At 33.1% G+C, this 23,224-nt stretch overlaps 2 protein-coding genes and 1 long non-coding RNA gene across 6 annotated transcripts in view; all 3 read left to right on the top strand.

The window, feature by feature from the left end:
• Nucleotides 1–2,227, top strand: part of LOC125233111 (putative inorganic phosphate cotransporter) — a 31,839-nt gene extending 29,612 nt beyond the window's left edge. For all 4 annotated transcript variants that reach the window (XM_048138976.1, XM_048138977.1, XM_048138978.1 and 1 more), the window contains one exon: nucleotides 825–2,227. In XM_048138976.1, coding sequence (XP_047994933.1) covers nucleotides 825–1,037 — 213 coding nt within the window. In that variant the 3' untranslated portion in view covers nucleotides 1,038–2,227. The remainder of the gene's footprint in view (nucleotides 1–824) is intronic.
• Nucleotides 2,228–2,564: 337 nt separating this feature from the next.
• On the top strand, nucleotides 2,565–23,224 carry LOC125233107 (putative inorganic phosphate cotransporter). Its single transcript, XM_048138971.1, has 9 exons — nucleotides 2,565–3,970; nucleotides 4,445–4,662; nucleotides 16,454–16,690; nucleotides 17,186–17,395; nucleotides 17,756–17,920; nucleotides 18,793–19,009; nucleotides 20,396–20,517; nucleotides 20,795–20,911; nucleotides 22,438–23,224. The coding sequence occupies exons 1-9, from the start codon at nucleotides 3,859–3,861 to the stop codon at nucleotides 22,663–22,665; spliced, it is 1,626 nt and encodes a 541-aa protein (XP_047994928.1). The 5' UTR covers nucleotides 2,565–3,858; the 3' UTR covers nucleotides 22,666–23,224.
• On the top strand, nucleotides 9,245–12,258 carry LOC125233118. The gene is made up of 5 exons (XR_007177826.1): nucleotides 9,245–9,345; nucleotides 9,453–9,533; nucleotides 9,763–10,025; nucleotides 10,690–10,886; nucleotides 11,586–12,258. It is a non-coding gene; the product is annotated as an uncharacterized LOC125233118 (long non-coding RNA).

Here is a 23,224-nt window from a genome sequence, read left to right on the forward strand (position 1 = left end):
TGATGGGTCGAACGCTATTGATTAACATTTTTTTATACCCGCCCCAGTAAAATGTATAATTGTATAGGGAGATATAATTCTAAATTATCCGATATTAGTTTCTGCTAATGTTCTTTAAATATGTCTGTCTTACGTGAGAATTCTTAAGTTTGAAGTAGGTAATATTAAGTTTGACTCACATGCGAAGCGGAGGCGGATCGGTAGTATCTAATTAATTAAATACTAGCTTTTGCCCGCGGCTTCGCTCGCGTTAGAAAGAGACAAAAAGTAGCCTATGGAAACGGATTAAATCGAGTATAATGAATTTACAATTCATCCCACATTCATTCATCATACGCGATTTAATCCATTTCCATAGTTTTATTTCATAATTCTTTGTTATTTTAAATATTATTTTTCTCAAAATTTGGTTTGGAATTTCTTTAAAACTATGGAAACGGATTAAATCGCGTATAGTGAATTAACAATTCATCCCACATTCATTCATTATACGCGATTTAATCCATTTCCATAGTTTTATTTCATGAGTAACTATCGCGGTAACTGACGACAATATTATAACAAAGAATGTTTACTCATTACTTTAGTCCTTGCATCTGACTGAGAAATTGTAATTATTTGACTGTTTGAATCAGTTTTCACTCCTTTTGAGAAAGCTGGCGTGAGTTGCAGGCGTCTATAGGTTGCGGTGACCGCTTTCCATGAGGCGGGCCGTATACCTGTTTGCCACCGACGTGCTATAAAAAAAAGTTTATGTATTTATGTGTGTTGTCTAAAGCCTGAATACCATTAAATATGGTGTAATTTGTATTAATTTGTTCCAGTCAACGTTAGCCGAGTGGCGAGTGGCATTCTGGGTCTGCTTCGCCGTGCTGGTGGGCACCAACGTGGTGTACTGTATCTGGGCGGACGGCAAGCAGCAGTGGTGGGACGACGTACGGCAATATGGCTACCCTGATGACTGGAAGCACGGACCTTTGTCCAAATCTGACACGGATAATGAGAAGAGCAAAAAAGCTGAAGCTACGGCGTTCTGAAATGTTAGAACTATTATGTAAATGTATCACTTGGTGTGAATGCGCCTTTTAAAGATATCTTCGAATCACAAAATATAAAGGAAAATGAGTCACAATTACATAGTGGCAACTTTGTAGTGTCGTTTCTTATACAAATTGACTTATAAGGTACACTACAATGCCACTTTTTAATTTTAACTCTTTTGTGACGGACTGTAGTGTAACTTTTGATTTGAAGACGCCTATGTTAATGTAATGGGTTGCAACATTTCTGAAATGTTCTTCATTCAATACGTAAAAAAAAATTTGCACTAAATGTCTAATTACTTGAGATGACTTACGATTTTTGACTTCTAAGATTTTTGTACTAATGATGATTTTTATAGGTTATTTATTAAAAACAGAATATAAAACAAGAATTGAGTGAGTAGCATAAATAGTATTAGTCAATTCCAAGAGCTCTTTAATTAATTTGCGTAGATATAAAATTAATTAAAGTTTTCGATATAAATGAAAATTGTCCTCAGCAAATATTTAGAGGCTATTGCGCAATTTCTTTCGTAAATACCTATTAAGTTAGTATATATCACTTCGGTAATTTGATGCCATATATTATAAATCTATCAATTGATAGGCAATCAAGATGAAATGCACTCAGCAAAAGTGTAACACATAATAAACAAAATGAATATTAGATGTATATTACCACCTTTATCGTGATCGAATTATAAAAGAAGTTTACATAAGCCATTTTAGCAAGAAGTTGAAACCCAAAAAAAAATCAGACACTTTAAAAATAAAACGATAGTAGACGTTTTATTTTTAAAGTGTCTGTGAATGTAGATAAAATCAAATTCATAAGCAATTAGTGTATAAACAAAATATGTATTTAATAAAATAATAACGTTCCCTCAAGTTTAATAGTCCATTAAGTGCCATGCATTTCTTTAATACCGTACGGAAATTATTTAAATACGATAGTTAGGTAGACGAGTACAAATAGTGTATCTACCTAATTTATACGATAGGTAATTATTTAATATATATATGAAATATACGCACTTTTGTAAATATTTATCTTCAGTGATTAAAATTAATTTTCAAAAAATATGTAACAATTGCTGATTATTTTAGTTCAATGTTTGTACCGTATTACCGTAATATTATGCCATTATTGATTTTAAGTGAAATAAATGTATTATTAAGTATTATTCACATTGTTTTATTGATCATGTGTCACATATATTTTATGAAAACATAAAACTTTTTAAAGAGCAATCTATTGCAGAAGTGAAAACGGAAATATTTTTAAATTTTGGGCTCTGAAAATTTATAACTGCCATAAATTTAGTAGTAAAGGTTGTGATTGACTTGTTCAGTAATAAATTTATGTTTTGATTAACTCGACAACAGTAGGAGTTAAGACACTTGTTTTTTTAGATAAATTTATTGTATTAGACCTAAAGAACCTTATTTTATACAATAGTTAACAGACATCAATAAAAGCATTTTGTATGTATAAAGTGTCCATTATGTAATCGAACAATGGTGCAACACCCATTGATTATAATCAGTCTTATCAATGCACCACTTCAATATGTATAAGTAAATAATACTTACATAGGTGCATATTATGAAATAAATCAGTATCACAACAGGTTTTCAACTGTGAACGGCTAACATGTATTTGTAGTACTCCGATGATCATATGTTTTATCTAAAAACAACATCAAATATGTACATAGTACTGACACGCAAAGTGGTATTGTACTTTTAACATAACCTGAATTTAGCTGAAGAATACGAATGTAATGTAACAATATTTTCGCAAGCTTTTTTCGCAAGTTTTTGACAACCAACCATTTGATGTTGTGTCTGCATAAAAATAATGTGTTGCTTGTTATTTAATTTAAAAAAGCAAATTTCCATTAATTTTCGCCTTTGAAAGTCTCCTAAGTACAGGAATTGCGCCATATATTTTACGTAACATTGGTAATTTTTTTAAAAGAAAGTTTGTTCTTTTTTTAATGTCAATATGGCATTACTTATCAGGCATGTTACAAAAATGTTGATGCTGGTTCCGTAATCTTCCAAATGAAAAAAATAATCGAATATACTTATAAATAATACTGATAAACAAGTGCCGCTGCTGAAAGTCCAGTTTGTGAAAGCAAGACAAACTTATTCCGTAGTAAAATTGACCTTATAACTTGTACACGATATATAAATAAATAATTATAAATTTTGTTTCAAAAGTCGTCAACAAGAATATGACATTTTTTATGGAGGACTTGAATGACCTGTCATATACCTGTATAAATAAAAAAAACTTGTGATTTTTTTTATAAATTTTATCTAATAACATGATATCGAATAATATATGGCCCTATAAATTAAAAAAAACTTTCGTTAACTTCAACAGGACGTCAGTCTCATTTACAGAAGCTGTATCAAAGTATATCGCTTTTTGTTAAATTCATTAAAATATTTTGAGCTGCTATACTTACACAATTACACAATGAGTCTTACATAAGATTTAACCTCACGTATCTCTGAAATTCAATGAATATTTACCATGTCATATATATGTGTATACTTGTGTAGTCTCCTGATTTAATCCTACTTGTCAACATCAGTGCCTATATAAACTGATATAATAAAGTTTGTTTACACGTAGAGTGCCATAGTTTTACCGGTTGATAATGGATTGGAATGTTTGGGCTTCGATTTAAATATTACACATATCTGTATAACACTATACTGTTGTATTTGATTTGGATTCCATTTAAGTAAATGTATCTTAATGTATTGAAGTGTAGAATAGTTCAATAGAAAAATCAAGATGGAAAAAGAAGACGTAAACCAGGCTCAAGTGCTCAATAGTTTACTGACTGAAAAGTTACAGGCTCAGACTGAATTGAAGAAAAATGCTTTCACAAGGATAATGCAATCATGTAAGTTTTAAATGAAATTTAAAAACTTAATACTTAAATTAAACTAAAAAACTTGTTGCGTAAAAATCAGGTAGCTATTTCCTTATTGCTCTATTTAAAAAATTACGAATATCACATATTGGTTTAAGTCAAATTTCTTCAATAAATTAAAATTGAAAGTGCCTCCTGTTGCACTGACTCGTTATTATACTTAGGTACCTGTACATGTACAATATATATACAGATATCTATTTTTTTTGTGCAGTAAAAAGTATTAAAAAAAAAGTGGGTTATATGTCTTTTTTTTAACATTTTTATTTATTTTGCAACTTCCTAGTAAATTAAACTTTGTCAAAACGCACTATTTTTGAATTCTTTTCCGTTAGATTTTTATACACGTTGTCTGTTAAATATAAAGTGGACGTTGAAAAGCAATAGGTAGCACCCCTACTTGTCAATTTGTTTTACAACCCTTATGTAATTATATTTTTCCAGGTTGCTTTATCCCACAACGTTTTGTGTTGAGCATAATGGGGCTTATAGGAGTATGTAATGCATTTACAATGCGGGTATGCCTGAATATAGCTATCACTCAAATGGTTAACAAAACAAAAGAATTCAATAGTGAAGTAAATTTAGACAACAATACTTTTCATGAAGAAACATGTCCAAATGAAATAACGAGCACCAATATTACGGAAATTGAAAACCTAGTTAGTATTTTTAACTATTCTTACTATAACACCCCGCTACCCCTTAATTACATACACCCTAAATTACCTAACTTAAGTCCAAATTGTTAGCCCTAATTAAAACAATACACTATTAAAAATTGGCCATTAAAACAAATACTGTGATCGTCTAGTAAGTGGTAGGACCCCGTAGTTGTGCGTAGCAATCCAGATTCTTTTTACCTTTAGGAACTTGCTATTTAAGTTGATAAAACTAAGGCAGTAATATATTCACTTGAGGTATAATAAGCAGAGTGAACGACATTTGTAAAAGAATTTAGTGCGTTGAGATAAGAGTGTGCGAGATAGGTAAAATTGTGTAAGGAATATAAATACAGGAAATATATTAAAAATATTTACAAGACATTATTTAAAATGGGGTTAATTGTTTCCGACCCACGAGTCCCTTATACGTAGGAATAATAGGTGTATAATATAACATAGCCTATTATAAGGACCTCGCTCGAGCATTTGGACAAACCAGGTTGCTGATTCAATTTATGTTTTATCAAACATTGAACAAATGGGATCCTTAGAACAAAAGTAAACTGATGTAAAGTGTCTTTGCACTACTTAAAAATGTACTACCATAGTAGTAGATATCAAATATTTAATCAAGGACCCTTTAATCCCAGTATAATTTTATATGTTTTGGGATGTTTCTGCAACCTAGTCCTCTACCGTCAGGATAGAAACTGCTCTGCCTACCCCTGGTCTATCAAGGAAACAGAATATCTATTTTGATACCCATTATTGGGCCTATTCATTGACCTTCTTTTGATACTAAGACAAATACTTCATTGATCTAGCCTTTCGAACGACAAAACCCCAGACTCACACGCCATCCCATATATATATTTTGGTTCGGCCATAGCCATCGAAGGTTGTCCAAGATCACAAAATATAAATTCTATATGCGTGCAATTTCCCACGTTCCGAGTATAGTGGTCCATTGCTTGACATCGTGTTTCACTAGTCAATGCTAGAATTGTTTGATCTCCCAGACAACGATATCGTTAACCATATTATGAAAATGGAATGATGATTCCAAAGTCTGCCAATCTCGAGGCCAGTGTCAATGATTCAACTTTTGTGAACAATCTTATTTTTATATCAATGATTCTCCTTGATAGCGACAGGATCCTAACATCCATAGATGTCCTATGCCTCCCTAGTATTTAGTATTAGTATTAATTCCCACAAGTTATCCTTTAACTCTAATAAAGTTTACATGTTATGAACAATAAATAAAGTTATTAATCCTACTTTCATTGATATAGCAAAATTATCTTACTTAAGGATGAGACAATAGTATGAAAATCCTTCTAATCACCCAAAGAGATTCTAGCTAATAGAATGTGTATGTACATAAAGTAAATATGTGTAATATTTTATGTATCTATTTGTTATATATAGTAGTCATATTAGAGATACTCAGATCCGAATTTTAATTAATAATATTCCAAATTAACCGTTAGTGTTAATTGTATGTAATAAATAAATTGAAATTTGAACGACTTTAAATAATTACCACATAAATATAACATTCATGAATATCTTGTTCATATGAAATGAATAAGTACCACTATTTAAAATTATCACCTTCAAAAAATAGCACTAATCTAAAATTACAACTATAAACACATTCAAAATAAACAATTTGGACACTTACTTGTAGTCTTCTAGTCTACTTTACCAAGATACCTTCTCGCCAGTCTCCAACCTCTCAATCTTGTATCTCAAGTCCGCTTCCTACTTAAACTCCTGATGTGTTCCTTCAACGAATCCTAGTAACGATACTTGCCTACCTATCCCTCAGATGTGAACACCTCAACGTTCCCTCGCCGAATGCCTCCCTCTGACGCTGCGCTCTGAGTTTTATTGTCCCGATTTTAACGCATGCGCTGTGTTGTTTTATGGCAAATAGTGCCTGATTGTGCCAGTTGTGCCTAAAACGCCTATTGTGCCGGTTTTGCCTATTGTGCCTAAAACGCCTATTGTGCCGATTTTGCCTATTGTGCCTAAAACGCCTATTGTGCCGGTTTTAATTCCGAGAATTTCTATTTTTAATTTGTTGGAATTCCATTTCGTATGTAAGTTGTTTTCGTTTTATTTATTTGCAATTTTTAAGTTTTTATCTCTGTATGCATTTGTTTCTAAGCATAATTATTATAGTTATATCTTATGATTTGAACCGAGGACTGTGTGGTCCGTTACATCTGCCCCTTTTATTTTCGTTTGATTCAAAATAACATTTTGTGTTAAACGAAAATAACCAATAAAATAATTCAGTTATTGAAATTTTCAATTTCCCATTTTCATAGTTGTGGTGAATAAAAATGACCAATACTCAAAAGAACCTCACTGATCCAGCACGAATTATGAACTTAATAGTTACCCAGACACATGAGTCAAATTGCCACCAGCCAGAATTTTCATTCCAGTAAAAGCATTTGGTTGTGAATCAAATGTACCCTAATGGTAAAATCCTTGCATCCTCATATGGGTAGTTAGTCACATTGTCCGACAGGTAACCCGCTATCTCCATTGTACAGATATTATGAACTTACAAAGATCTCTTCACTAGAAAGAAAAAGCCTTTCTATTCTCAGGTAGCCACTGACAACTGTTCTCCCCATAGTTCAAGGAACCAGTCCACAACTCAATACTAATCAATAATTTTCCTCCTTTCTCGGCATAATGTCCTATGTATAATTATAAGAGTAATCAGACAATCAATGTTTTAATCAAATCAACAATTTTATAAATATGATTCCATGTTAAGTCACATTTTTTTTTTTATATATGCCAGACAAAATTATCTGATTTATCCCATAAAGACACAGGGTGTGTGTTTAGTTCGTTTGTTAGCGGCATGTAGAGTATGTTGTTACCAAAAGAATGTACCTGTAAAAGGTATAAATTATTTATCCTAACACCTAACTCTTTTGGTATCAAGTTTGTGTAACCCTTTCCCCATTTCGAAATTCCAATAACTGCCGTCACTATTCTCAGACTTGCAAACATGAGGAAACCCTTCATATCTTCAAACGACTCTCCATCCATTCATCTAGCTAAACCTCTCTTCTTTCTATTATGTGACTCTCATTTATACTACTCATTCAGATTTCATCCTTCCTCATACGCTCAATTTTACTGTTTCTGTCATACCTGCAAGTCCACTTAGATAATGACAATAAAAATAATGTATGATATCATAATTAAAAAGCTTTATCAATTTTTCAAATTGATCAGAAATTAAAAATAATATATATATACTTATATCATAAGTATAAGTACTATGTTATTCTTTACTTTATGAATCACCCTACGCAATCACGTCTTACATTTAACTTTCGCATTAACCCTATACAAACGTACGCAAAATTGTACGCAAAACTCCAAAATATTGTATGTGACACTAATTACCGTTAAGTATTAATTACTTACATTTTTTTAACCTATAGTTCAAGACGCAAAGTTAAATTATGGAAGATGATACTGCTAAGAATTCTCCTTTTGTAAGTAGGAAAAATAATACAAGTACCTAACTTGTTACGCCTAGCTGCTCTGATAACATCTTCTAACTCTATGACATAACTATCTTCTAGTATTATCGTTACAAACATACACACATACATACATACTGACCTATCATTAGCTTATTAACATCAGGCGGGCCTTATGCTTGTTTGCCACCGACGTATTACATAAAAAAGATGGAAAGACACATGAGTGAAAGTTTCCAAACATGACGAAATATAAGACTTGGTTGCACATAATAATTTACGTACTATTTTTCTAAATAAATGATTGCAACGATTGTTGCATTGTTATTCAACGATGGTAATATGGCTAAAGTACCGTACACCGACATCTACAGATCCAACTGAAATCTTACTTTGTTTTGTAAACGATTGAACAAGAATTACGTTTCGAACATTATGCGAGCGAAACCGCGGGCAAAAGCTAGTAAATCCTGTACTACTACGCATTACCTATTTATCTCATTTTATAACTAATATGGTTCTACGATCCGTTATTTAGCAAAACATAGAAAGTTTGAAATTTGGTGTTCTTCAACTGACCTTTTAATTTGTCATAGTATACTAGCAGTCTAAACAAAGTTTTACTATAATAATATTTTTCTCCTCAATGAAACTCCACAGAATATATTTATTATCATGGATGTTTCCCTTGTATACAAGCATGTTTTTATCCATTCAAATAGGCATATCGTCGCTTAGCACCCATAGCACAAAATTTGATAGGTTTGGGGCTAAGTTGAACTGTGTAAGATGTCCCCAATATTTATTTATTTATTTCATATTTATATAAAAAAAAGCATTAAGATTGAATGTAAACGTCAAATCACTGTCTCTATTTTATTATTCTACAATTCGTTCCACATAGTCTGCAGAGCCCCATTCATACTGGATAAATTTTAGTCGCATCCGGTCCGTCAAATGTCTTATGATTTATAGAGCCCTTTTTATTTTTCTATGGCAACATTTGCTATGCTGACGTCATTGCCACGTCATTACTGTCAGTCAGACAGAAATAAAAGAAAAATGGATGCCGTTCAGACATACACGCATTATTTGGAACTGAAAATTACGTAATTTATCGACCTGCTGGCTTGTATTTGTTATAAATCATAAAAAAGTGAGTAATACATTAACTAAGTAATGATATATGTTGTTATTAATGTGATAAATACAACACAAAATGTGTATAACGAATGTAATAAATAAATGATTGTTTGCTTTTAGCCTGTGACGCCAGTGGAACTACGTGGTTTTCTTTCATGATGATTTGATGATACCTCAATGGAATTGAGCCAAGTTTTCACCGTAAGTAATAACCTATTTAACTATTCAAAATTTAACTTGTCCATCACAAAGCAGTTCATAGTTTAGTTTAAACCTTGACTTGCTAAAATGGTAAAATGTTTTCCAATAGAGAGATTGTCTAATTCCTATAGCGCACTACAATAACATTCTAATTCTGGTCTTAGAGATGGAGAATTTTAGTAAGCCTACAACTTCCTATTTCTTATGTCCGCCTATTTACATGTTTCAGGTATTGGGTGCTAGATGCCCCTTGGAGTTAAGCCCCAGTGCCACTATACTACCTTACCAGTTATGTGTGGGTGTTGTAGTCCTAAGACACCCCAGAGATGCATAGGGCCTTCACAAGCTCATGCCACGCCTTCCTATCTTCAGCAACCCTCGTGACCTCGCTCCACCAGCTCAAACCTGCCACTCGCAGCTCATTTTCGACGGACCGCTTCCATGAGTAGACAAGGCACCGACGATCACGGCTTGCATCACCTGTACTAATATGTAAGTTACACTTTTAATGTCTAATGATCCTGTAATCTGTTAACTAATCTCACCAAGTGTTAATAAAATTATTTGTATGCCTTGAATTATAAGGTACGGGTTCGAACCGCGACCCATTGTCCTTGAGAACTGTCATCTGATATTTGCCAGTTGCTTTTGAGTGAAGGAAATCATCGTGAGGAAACCAGACTAATTTCAATAAGACCTATTGAAAATTAGTGCCTACGCCAAATCCCGGAATCAGCTGTCAAGCAGTCTCCATGCTTTCATGAGCCGTGGCAAACACCGGAATAATAAAGTATGACCAAGCAATGTTGGTATAAATGAAGCATGTAAGCATTACCGAATATCAATAATAAGAATCATGCTTAGTTTGTAATCAAGTAGACCTGTACAAAAATGCCCCTTCAATTTTTATTTATTTATTTACCTTTTATGTTGTTAAGTCAATTATTTCAATTTGGTTTGACTAAACTTTATTTCGATAATAGTTTAGTATAATAAACTTTGAAATTCATCCCGTAATTAAAGTAGACCCTAATTAATAAAATGATCAAATACCTATTTAGTTATAAAATCTCTGCCAATCTTATTCTTATAACTTATGCTTATAACTAGGATTTATTTCCTACTTAATTAATAAATATTTTCTTAAATTTTCCAGAGCATGCTGAACAATACTGCCATTATACTAGAATCAACGTCCTGCCCCTTCCCCGGCTGTGTACAAATTGGAACTCCATTTGCATGCCCCTTTGACTGAGCAATGTGTGTATGTGCTCGAAACACATTCACTTGCAACATAATGACTCCCAGGCTGACCTGACTCAGCTCCTGTATGTCTGATCTACATAGACAATGGTAAAATGTTTTATTTATTTATTTATTATTCTTTGATTTACTCTAGGGTAAATAATATTATTTGCTCTTATTCCTGATTCTAGAGGTAATAATAGCAAGTCTACTACAGACTGACTTCACTTGTTCATCCAAACTATTATACTGTGCACTATATTTGGCACAAACACTACTACTAAGTCTAAAATCTTAAGTCTAGCTTATCTACCTAACCAGTCAAATTGATCTATGCTAACCTGCTGCATCCACTGATAACTGATTCAAAAAATCAAAACACAGACAGACGGATAATCTGACAAATTAAGTCATAAATATAGGAAACCTATGATCAACTTCCTCACTCTATTTTATAGTATACTAGAATTAGTGTAATCACAATCTACTGATAAATATTTTAAAAAGCTTGCTCTTGGCAATTATGCTTTCCTATTGTTACCTTGGGTTATATTGTAGACTACTTCAGAGATAATAACAGGCTACAAGTTACCTATTGAACTGAAATTTTTTAAGCTCATTAAGTGGGATGACAATACAATATTACAATATCATTAAAAGCCGACTTCATGAAGATGTCTGACAAACAATGCAATTCATTATATGACTTGTTGACCTGTATGTATAAAAAAGGAATGCACATCCAATAGTGGAATTGCATTCTAAATGTTTTAACTGAAATGTATTTACCCTTCATTTTTGTTCCAGGTTTCAATGAAAGAGTGAAAATTCTTCTCCATGTACAATCACTTCCAACGCCTACACTGACTACACCAAATATGATCATCACTCAACGTGTCTCACATCAAGATACTTTTCAAAAGTCATCGAGAAGAGGAACATAATATCTTTTCCCATGGTTTCCCGAATAATCCTAACTAAAAGTTACTTCTCTATTCTATTTTTCCTGCATGGAGTGGCGCTTTTCCGTCTAATGGAAACGAAATGAACATATATGCTCTGGTTTTTTTTTGTTTTTGTGCACCTTTTCAATATTACTAATAAAGCATTTTGTGGGTGTTTCATTTACCACCTTCCTTCATAATTTTGCTAGTGTGTGATTCACCATATCCCTAATTATTAAATGCAATAGCTACTGCAATCTGTTCACTGATGGGAATCATTTCATGTTAACACAGCTCTGAATACTATCTTATATAATGACTCAGACTGACTGTCAATAAAAATATTCCTAGCTATAAGCTTGCCTGAGGTTAATGAATGGTGTGCCTAACTCCTTACTTGAGTATTTAAGAACTATGCTTAAATTCTAGATTGTATGTTCTTGACATTCTTGTCAATAAGCTACTTGAATGTTTGTCTCTTTCAAGTAATTATAATTTGTTCACACTTCAGTGGAAGACAACTAATCCTTAGTTGTTAGTAAATATGAAACGTGCTAATTGCTACTCGTTTCCCTATGATTATGAATACCATTACTTATTCTATTGTTAATTTTATTTAAAAATAAATCAAAATCAATGAGTCGCCCTGTTAACAACTTAAGATTAAACAACCTCTATTTGTCAGTATAATCACAGCTACAATAGATATTTCACAGCTTAACGCTTCTCTAGATCAATCATCATTTTATTTCCTAGTTTTTCTGTAGCTGATAACAACTTATCACTAATCATTGATAACACGGAAAAGGGGCGAGAAGATAGTGAGGTAAGAGTGAACATGATGGTGTTCTTGCTGTCAAAGTGACATTTCTTACCATGATATGCGACACTGACACATGAAGAATAGATTTTGACAAAATGTACTTAATCAAGTCTGTGTATCGCATACTGTCATTAATTTAGCTTATTCTGTTTCTTAAAAGAACATGCCAATACTAGCAACTTGTACATGACATACATACATACTACATGCCAAATCTAGTTAGAAATCAATTCCTACAGAGGCCCACAGAGCAAAGTACCTAAAATACTAGCAGTATTTCCTTGCTCATTTCTACTTAATTTAGTGAGACTGGCAGATATATTATAACCAACAGAACGGAAAATCTTGATTCACTAAACAGTAAAAGTTTCCCTTAACATAAAACATGTACAACGTTTTAATATTAAATTATTTTGATGTATCTAAGTATTTATAATCTTCCATGATATCGTTTTAAAGAACCCTCGACACAAAATTACCACAAGACAGTCGATCTGTGCGTAATTGCTTTTAGTAACGACTAATTTGTTTTAGTACAAAACTTTCCCAGTAGATAAATATAACCGATACCATTGAGGTTTTATTTTTGCTATAATCTCTTCATTATCGCAACAGAATAAATATTAGCTAGAAAACGAATAACTTTTCTAAATTTGCCATACCAATTGAATTGTTTCATTGACAGCTGGTTTGACATTTTTACAATAGCCTCAAATACTTTCTTCTATCCCCGGTGTCCCTAGTCGATGACAGTTTTCTGCACGTGTTATCTCTTATCAGTCTGTACGCACGTTGTTGATCGATAATTATGTTATTGTTTACATACAATACCATGTGCACACATTCCAATTATCGTATAAAGCCGCGTCCTAAGTTCGTAACGGGTAACGTTTATAAGTTTATGCTAGAAGCGCAAACTGTCATTAGTTCTTTCGATAGTAAATTAAAAGTGAAATAAAAATCTAATTAGATAAGTGATAAGCCTACAATGGTTTTAAAATTACACAGCAATGTCTAAAGTGAGTGAAATGTGTTGTGCAAAGTGCAATGTTTCTGTTTCAATATCGGATTGTAACTTTTGTTTAAAAATCCAGGTTAGTGTCCTTAAACTTACAAAACATACTTCAAAATGAAACTTATCTCAGAAACAACCGATAGCTTGATTGCCCCTTAGACTATTACGCAGTGGTTAATAAGAATAGCCGAATAATACAAAATTAAAATATAGTTTCAGTAAGGAGGATAGCAAGTTCCTAACAAGGATATCTCATTCACAGCAACACTTTGTGACAAAATGTCACTTGAATATGCTAACAATTGGACATATTTAAGGTCTATTACATCCTGCGGTCACGGTCTCCACTTTATAACACCCCGCTACCCCTTAATTACATACACCCTAAATTACCTAACTTAAGTCCAAATTGTTAGCCCTAATTAAAACAATACACTATTAAAAATTGGCCATTAAAACAAATACTGTGATCGTCTAGTAAGTGGTAGGACCCCGTAGTTGTGCGTAGCAATCCAGATTCTTTTTACCTTTAGGAACTTGCTATTTAAGTTGATAAAACTAAGGCAGTAATATATTCACTTGAGGTATAATAAGCAGAGTGAACGACATTTGTAAAAGAATTTAGTGCGTTGAGATAAGAGTGTGCGAGATAGGTAAAATTGTGTAAGGAATATAAATACAGGAAATATATTAAAAATATTTACAAGACATTATTTAAAATGGGGTTAATTGTTTCCGACCCACGAGTCCCTTATACGTAGGAATAATAGGTGTATAATATAACATAGCCTATTATAAGGACCTCGCTCGAGCATTTGGACAAACCAGGTTGCTGATTCAATTTATGTTTTATCAAACATTGAACAAATGGGATCCTTAGAACAAAAGTAAACTGATGTAAAGTGTCTTTGCACTACTTAAAAATGTACTACCATAGTAGTAGATATCAAATATTTAATCAAGGACCCTTTAATCCCAGTATAATTTTATATGTTTTGGGATGTTTCTGCAACCTAGTCCTCTACCGTCAGGATAGAAACTGCTCTGCCTACCCCTGGTCTATCAAGGAAACAGAATATCTATTTTGATACCCATTATTGGGCCTATTCATTGACCTTCTTTTGATACTAAGACAAATACTTCATTGATCTAGCCTTTCGAACGACAAAACCCCAGACTCACACGCCATCCCATATATATATTTTGGTTCGGCCATAGCCATCGAAGGTTGTCCAAGATCACAAAATATAAATTCTATATGCGTGCAATTTCCCACGTTCCGAGTATAGTGGTCCATTGCTTGACATCGTGTTTCACTAGTCAATGCTAGAATTGTTTGATCTCCCAGACAACGATATCGTTAACCATATTATGAAAATGGAATGATGATTCCAAAGTCTGCCAATCTCGAGGCCAGTGTCAATGATTCAACTTTTGTGAACAATCTTATTTTTATATCAATGATTCTCCTTGATAGCGACAGGATCCTAACATCCATAGATGTCCTATGCCTCCCTAGTATTTAGTATTAGTATTAATTCCCACAAGTTATCCTTTAACTCTAATAAAGTTTACATGTTATGAACAATAAATAAAGTTATTAATCCTACTTTCATTGATATAGCAAAATTATCTTACTTAAGGATGAGACAATAGTATGAAAATCCTTCTAATCACCCAAAGAGATTCTAGCTAATAGAATGTGTATGTACATAAAGTAAATATGTGTAATATTTTATGTATCTATTTGTTATATATAGTAGTCATATTAGAGATACTCAGATCCGAATTTTAATTAATAATATTCCAAATTAACCGTTAGTGTTAATTGTATGTAATAAATAAATTGAAATTTGAACGACTTTAAATAATTACCACATAAATATAACATTCATGAATATCTTGTTCATATGAAATGAATAAGTACCACTATTTAAAATTATCACCTTCAAAAAATAGCACTAATCTAAAATTACAACTATAAACACATTCAAAATAAACAATTTGGACACTTACTTGTAGTCTTCTAGTCTACTTTACCAAGATACCTTCTCGCCAGTCTCCAACCTCTCAATCTTGTATCTCAAGTCCGCTTCCTACTTAAACTCCTGATGTGTTCCTTCAACGAATCCTAGTAACGATACTTGCCTACCTATCCCTCAGATGTGAACACCTCAACGTTCCCTCGCCGAATGCCTCCCTCTGACGCTGCGCTCTGAGTTTTATTGTCCCGATTTTAACGCATGCGCTGTGTTGTTTTATGGCAAATAGTGCCTGATTGTGCCAGTTGTGCCTAAAACGCCTATTGTGCCGGTTTTGCCTATTGTGCCTAAAACGCCTATTGTGCCGATTTTGCCTATTGTGCCTAAAACGCCTATTGTGCCGGTTTTAATTCCGAGAATTTCTATTTTTAATTTGTTGGAATTCCATTTCGTATGTAAGTTGTTTTCGTTTTATTTATTTGCAATTTTTAAGTTTTTATCTCTGTATGCATTTGTTTCTAAGCATAATTATTATAGTTATATCTTATGATTTGAACCGAGGACTGTGTGGTCCGTTACATTACGTTTTATTTTTATTTGAGCCTAATAATCGATAATATACTGCATAAAATAATATTGACATGTGACAGTTTAATGAAATGTAGGAATAACACCAAGCGGATGTTGCCTTTGCTTGTGTCATGGAACGCACGCAGAGGCAGCACTCGCCAGGGTGTAAGGACTATTTCACAGTTGATGGAATCTAAAATGAACGGGGGCTATTGGATGAAAGTGATGGACTAACTACTGGGTTATGAGATAAAAAACCGGACGCCTGCTTATTAAAAATTAATGTTGTTATAGGTAGGTAATTGTAATTTTATAAAATATTACTTGTAATTTTATTATAGTATGCTACATTTAAATGGGACGAATCAACGCAAGGTTTAATACTTAGCGCCTTTTACTACGGTTACGCTATGACTCAATTCCTCGGCGGGTATTTGGCCGAGAGGTATGGAAGCAAGTGGACTCTGGGCTTGGGGCTATTGAGTACGGCGCTGTTCACGTTTTTGACTCCTTGGGTAACCCGAGCGGGAGGAGCAACTTGGCTATTCATTCTTCGGATCATTCAGGGAATGGGTGAAGTAAAAACAATTTCTTATAGTATAATGAGTTAATACCATGAAATGTGCCTACTTTTCTTACTGTTGCTGTTGTAACTGTGCTCTATCTATTTATAAATGTAAAAAGTTTTTCGGTGAGGAGGAAAACTAACATTTATTTAGTCTATTTTACTCGGGACAAGAGGAAACCTACAAATGATTTCTTGTCTCTTGTCCCAGTGTTCGTCTCACATCTTACCTGAAATTAAAACCTAACGATGATGTTTGTTTCAATATTATAAAATATAAATTGAGTGTAATTTTTTTAGCATATTAAATACCTAGTCACATTTTACGGTATCAATATGATATAAAACTAAGTACTTACCCACTTGCAAAACAATAATAATAAATAATAGTGTATTATAAATAATGCACTTAGTGTCTTTATTTACAAATACAAATAATTATATTCTGAAGTAAAATTCAGTGCGCATCTCACTTTATAGTATAAATTTGCTACTGTATCTTTACTAGGGTCCCACCATGCCAGCTCTCATGCTTATGCTGTCAAACTGGGTTCCGCCGCACGAGCGTTCCCTCCAATGTGCACTGGTGTTCGGAGGCAGCCAAGTGGGGAACATCTTTGGTTCGCTGATGTCTGGGCTGATATTGTCTGGGGGTAGGGACTGGGCTTATGTCTTCTACTTTTATGGCGGGTTCGGTTTGATTTGGTTTATTCTTTGGGTAAGTGATATATTTTTAGTTTAGTAATTATTATATGCATTTTAGATAGTTACTCGTACCATCACAAAACTTTTGGATCGAATCTTATTTATAATAGAAGCTATAATAAAATTACGAATCTTCAGAAAACAAAAATATTATTATTATTATTTTAGTGTTATTGACTTAACCATCGACAAATTAATTGTCAAATATAATTAGTAATGGCTTTGTCTTAAAAAGCAATAAATATTCAATAATTACTGTAACTTTTGATGATGTACTTAACATTTAGAAAGAAGCTTTGCCCTGGGCCTTATATCCTGGGTCACATAATATATCTATCTTATTATTTTTTATCCTATGTTTCATTTTCTCCAGAGTTTCTTCTGCTACAGTTCTCCCAACACACATCCCTTTATTACCAAGAGAGAATTGGACTACTTGAACTCTAAGATTATCAAGTCTGACAGCAAGACTAAAGATCCCGTTCCATGGAAGGCGATGTTGAGGTCACCACCAGTCTGGGCACTTGTATTTGCCGCGGTAAGTGAGCATTAGGGCCCATTTGTACGGTTGCATCGCAGTTTGGTGGGGTAGAGAATTGTATATACTTAACCTCAATAAATATGTTGTGTTAGATTAAGCTTAAGTAGTTAAGTTTTTTTAATGTTTTGATACAGATGGACTGGTTTTCATAATAATGTAATGTGAAATAATACGTATAATCTCCCATTCCTTTACAAATTTTTAATTAATAATGAATGTGTGAATGTGTGTGTTAATTAATAATGAAATTTTTAATTAATAATGAGTGTAGTGAGCACATGATAATTATTTAAAATTGACTTGTAAAGCAGATGTTCGATTATTTAAATATATAGAGGTAACATATAGTGCTTGTACTGCTTGCCATAAAATGTTTTTGCACCTATAGGTAACTTGTCTCAAATGTTTTCCGTGGCAGTTTATTAGATTACTCGCGGACGCCCTGCAGCTATGCTCGTTTAGTTTCGATTTACCTCGGAAAATAACCTTTTTATAAGACAATGCTTAAGTAAATTGCAATTCTGCAAAAAAAAAAAATATCGCATCAACAGATAACAGGCTGACTAAAATGGTATTTTCAATTAGAGCTAAATTATTGTAATACAAATAATGTGTATTAAATGCATCATCCATAAAATTAATTTATTTATCAACTATTTATCCACAGAAATGCTCATGGATGGGGTTTGAAAATTTTGTATAGCTTTTGTTCCCGTACCACCTTTGTTACCCCTTCATGTTGTCAAAAGATGAATTATACCTATCTCGTGTTTCTCAATAAGGAATATAGGCATCTTAATCAAATCGAGCTCTGTTTCTATGCCATAAAGCCAGAGACAGACATATATTTTAGAGACATATTTTTTTAGGTCGGCCACGATTGGGGCTACTACACTATGGTCTCAGACTTGCCAAAATATTCGGTGGACGTGCTAAAGTTCGACATCACAAAGACTGGCTGGCTGACGGCTCTGCCGTATGTCGCCATGTGGATATGTTCCTTCATATTTGGCATTGCTTGTGACCTTTGCGTTAGAAAAGGATGGCACACTATCAAAACAGGAAGAAGTATACACACAACAATCGGTAATTTACGTGTTTTATTACAAGTATATGTTTTATTTAGCTGGATTACTTAACAAATATTACTTTCTATTTGTATTTAAATTCTAAACTTTCTAAAAGTAAAAAGCCGATAACAATTAAAACAAGAGTTATAAATAGGAGATTAACATTTGATTTGTTTATTTATATCTCTTTTTATTAAATAATACCCGTTTAGCAATAAAATAGTACAATAAAAAAATGGACAGCACTTTGTTCAATCAAACACTTTCCCTCAGCAATAATGGCGCCCAATGTGGGGCCAGTGGCTATATAATTTACCCCTAATGTCACTCATGAGAGCAAAAACTGTATCTTTTCCTTCAGAGAACATTTATTTGGAGTGTAGTAAAAAACACCCTAATGTGATCGGTTATACCTAATACATATAGTATTAGGTATACCTATAATAGTCATATGAATTGTGGTGCTGTTTTTGTTTTGACACACTGGTAATTTGAAACGAATCTAAATCGGTCATAACAAAAGAGCTACAAGGAAGTCTTGTGGCATCGTTCAACATAATAATCAACATAAAAATTTGTCGCGCAAAAAAAATGCATTCGAGCATTAAACGGGATGCGACCAGGTGAATCTTGCAGACCGCTTTTTGAAAGACTTGGTTTGTTACCACTTCCTTCTCTATATATTTGTGAAATGTGCATGTTTGTTCATAAACACTTAGATTTATTTAAGAAAGCCTGTGATAGCCATCCACGCTCTTGCCGTAACCCGGACAGATTATTACCCGATGAACATCCAAGATTAGCAAAACATAAAAAAGTTGTACGATTATGTGTCTTAATATGTATAACACCTTACCAAACGAATTAAAACAATTAAATATTACTGCATTCAAACGACAGTTGCATGAATGGCTTATACAATTTAATTTTTATAGCACAAAAGAGTTTTTGGGCATGAAAAATAATTAATTAATCTGTACGACTTTATATTTTAAATGAAAGAAATGTATGAAATTTATTAATGTATACATTTGCATGATATTTTTATAAGTTTTTTGTATATAGTTTGTGTACATAGTTTGCATACCATTAATGGTTAAACATGAAACTTACCACCTATCGCATTAACACCTGTGTAATTGGTATTGTTTAAAGCAAATAAATTATTCTTATTCTTCTTATTCTTATTCTTATTCTTCTTAATTACTAAAAAATAATAGTAGTGAATCAATTTTCTAAAAAAATATTTTGCCCTTATTTTTTATTGTAAAATAATTTTACATTGGTAATTTAATTTCATCATGCAAAGCTATTTCCTTGCATTTTAAATCCGCTCTGTTATGAGTAATGACAACATGTTTTCTGAAACAAATACCTTGTTCAAATACAATAATTTTCACAGCTGCCACCGGACCAGCTATATGCATCATTCTTGCTTCGTACGCAGGATGTGATCGAAACGCGGCCATGGTCTACTTCATTATTTCGATGGGCTTGATGGGAGGATTCTATGCCGGAATGAAGGTACAACAAACATACCAAAAATAATATGTGAACTGCGCATTTTTATGTTATTGTTTTTTTAAAGTTGGGAACGATTTCATTAGCCTTATCATAGATTAATTGAAGCAGAGATCAGAGCTGTCAAATTCAACATTGTTGTTTCATTGTTTTTAATGCAAATAAAATATCATATTACACCCATTTACAATTTCTATACAATTTTAGGTACTGTTTCCTTCTAAAACATTGTGCATTTACCAAGTAATTGTTGATTTCATCTTTCAACTTTTCTTTTTAGGTGAACGCTTTAGATTTAGCGCCTAACTTTGCAGGTTCGCTAACTTCGCTCGTAAACACAACTTCTACCTTCACGGGAATGATAACTCCGTTTCTTATCGGCTTGTTGACGCCTGATGTGAGTATTTATTTAAGATTCCCTTTTCAGACAGTTCCAAAGCCCACATCACAGGCATGGGGTGCACATTGCTAAAAGTATACTAAAGGTTGTTGAAAGGCACCACAGTAAGGAGTTTTAAACAAAAAAACTTGTAAAGATTTTTAAAAGTTCGACCAATCGCTGAAAGCGCAACAGGAGCGACAATAAAAGAATCCTTTCAAATTGAGCATTATAGATAAATAAAATATCTCGTGTTGTTCGTGTCACTGACTAGAAAAACATTTTAGAGATCTTCCAAAATTCAATAAGTAATTTTGAATATTAAATGTTGTTGTAACAGCCACATTCCATGTGAGATAATGTTGACACTGTCCATAATAACATTTTTTTAAATTTACTGAGAAAGTTTGTAGATATTTATAAGGTACAGCGGGGCAAATCTTGACTGGGGGACAAATGTAACTGGTCCATTTTTTCCATATTTTACAATGTTTGCATTATTAATTATTAAATAGAGTGTCCACCGGTTATATATATAATGGTAGGCGTGTTCAGTGGATAACACGTAAAACTCAACATCATAGTGTAATAATTGGAAAAAAACCGGCCAAGTGCGAGTCGGACTCGCCCACCGAGGGTTCCGTACAAACTTTCTTTCAAACTACCTAGTAAAAATAATCTCATATTTTCATATAACTCTAATGAATTGACTAGAAGACAAAAGTATAGGCACTAATGAGTATTATAGTGTATAGCGCCATCTCCCGGTCAATTTGCTAACTAATTTGCGCGACCTGGTTTTTCAGGGATAATTCTTTATAATGTTAACCGATTTAAACAGTTTTTACTTTATTGGACAGAAGATGGTTTACGTAATATCTCGTATTAATTTTAAGTACGATATACATCCGCAAGGGTGGGTAAATTGAAGGTAAACATCTGAAAAGTTTTTTGTGAATTAAAAAAAAAGTATTCAAAATACAAACACGATTATATTTTTCCTGTAATATATAGCATAAAACCAATGTTCACTAAAATTTTCATAATTTTTCGTTGGTAAACTTCGGAGATAAGGGGGGGGGGGGAACGGTATTTTTTTTTACATTTTCCTTCAAAATTCTTTTTTTTTACAAAACAAAAAAATTATAAAAAATAGTTTATTTACGTTCAATTCGAGCTCTTTCCAACGATACCCCACTTGACCTAGTAACTTGAAATTTACAGTTTGCCCCCCTTTCATTTTGGCCATTTTCTACAATTAAAATTAATATATTTAAAAAAATTATACTTTCTATTTGTAGAGGTTTACAATGTTCACAACTATTCCAAATTTCAAGTTGATAGCATTAGTAGTTCTCGAGATATTTAGGAATGTGACAGACGGACAGACAGACGGACAGACAGACGGACAGAGTCGCACCATAAGGGTTCCTGTTGTACCTTTTTGGTACGGAACCCTAAAAATGGTTTAGTTACAATTATCCTTCAATCGAGATTTGCCCCGCTGTATATTATTCGTATTTTTTATTTAGTGTCGTTTTCAGTCTACTGTAAGCCAATGGCGCGTGGCATTCTGGGTATGTTTCGCCGTGCTGGTCGGCACTAACGTGGTCTACTGCATATGGTTGGACGGCGAGCAACAGTGGTGGGATGATGTGAGGAAGCACGGATACCCACCCGGCTGGAAACATGGCCCTTTGGTCAGAGAGCTCAATCCGGAGCAACCGGACGATATGACAATAATAGAGGAGGAGGACAAACAAGTGTATTGAAAACTGTAAACCTCACCAGAAGCGTAGTAAAATTATGTATTCCAAGATATCTCTCTTAATTTTCAAATTGGCCAATATCCCTTTGTAATTTGGGAAAGTGTAATATGTAGTTCTAATATTTTCCTCAATACTTTAAAGCGAGACGAAAAAAAAAATAGTACCATATACCTACCATGAAAATAGTGTACCTGGTTAGAACAACCTAAATAAGTATTAATATGAGTATTTGTGAGTTTTCATTTTGCTGATTTGGTTGCATCATAGATAAATAAGTAGATACCTGCCTACCTTTATTCCTTCATAGATGTTTATTCTTATTTCAAATGGATTCCTAATCTTTATTATTAAGTAAACAATTATAAATCCATAGGAATTCACATGGAGAAAACGACACTAAAAAGCTTGATCGATGTTCTATTAATCGTGCGTGAAAATTAGGATATGTGATTTTTTTGCCTGCACACAGCATAATATTATGTATGAAGGGGAAAATTTATAAATCAGTTATCCGACCTGTCGTCCTGTATGGAAGTGAGTGCTGGGCCACCAAGACGAATGA

Source organism: Leguminivora glycinivorella, chromosome 14 (assembly GCF_023078275.1).
Source record: "Leguminivora glycinivorella isolate SPB_JAAS2020 chromosome 14, LegGlyc_1.1, whole genome shotgun sequence".
NCBI lineage: Eukaryota > Metazoa > Arthropoda > Insecta > Lepidoptera > Tortricidae > Leguminivora > Leguminivora glycinivorella.

Coding starts and splice junctions, on each gene's coding strand:
- LOC125233107 (XM_048138971.1), top strand. CDS start 3,859: ATGGAAAAAGAAGACGTAAACCAGGCTCAAGTGCTCAATAGTTTACTG. Junction 3,971..4,444: donor CACAAGGATAATGCAATCAT/GTAAGTTTTAAA, acceptor ATATTTTTCCAG/GTTGCTTTATCCCACAACGT. Junction 20,912..22,437: donor TCGGCTTGTTGACGCCTGAT/GTGAGTATTTAT, acceptor TGTCGTTTTCAG/TCTACTGTAAGCCAATGGCG.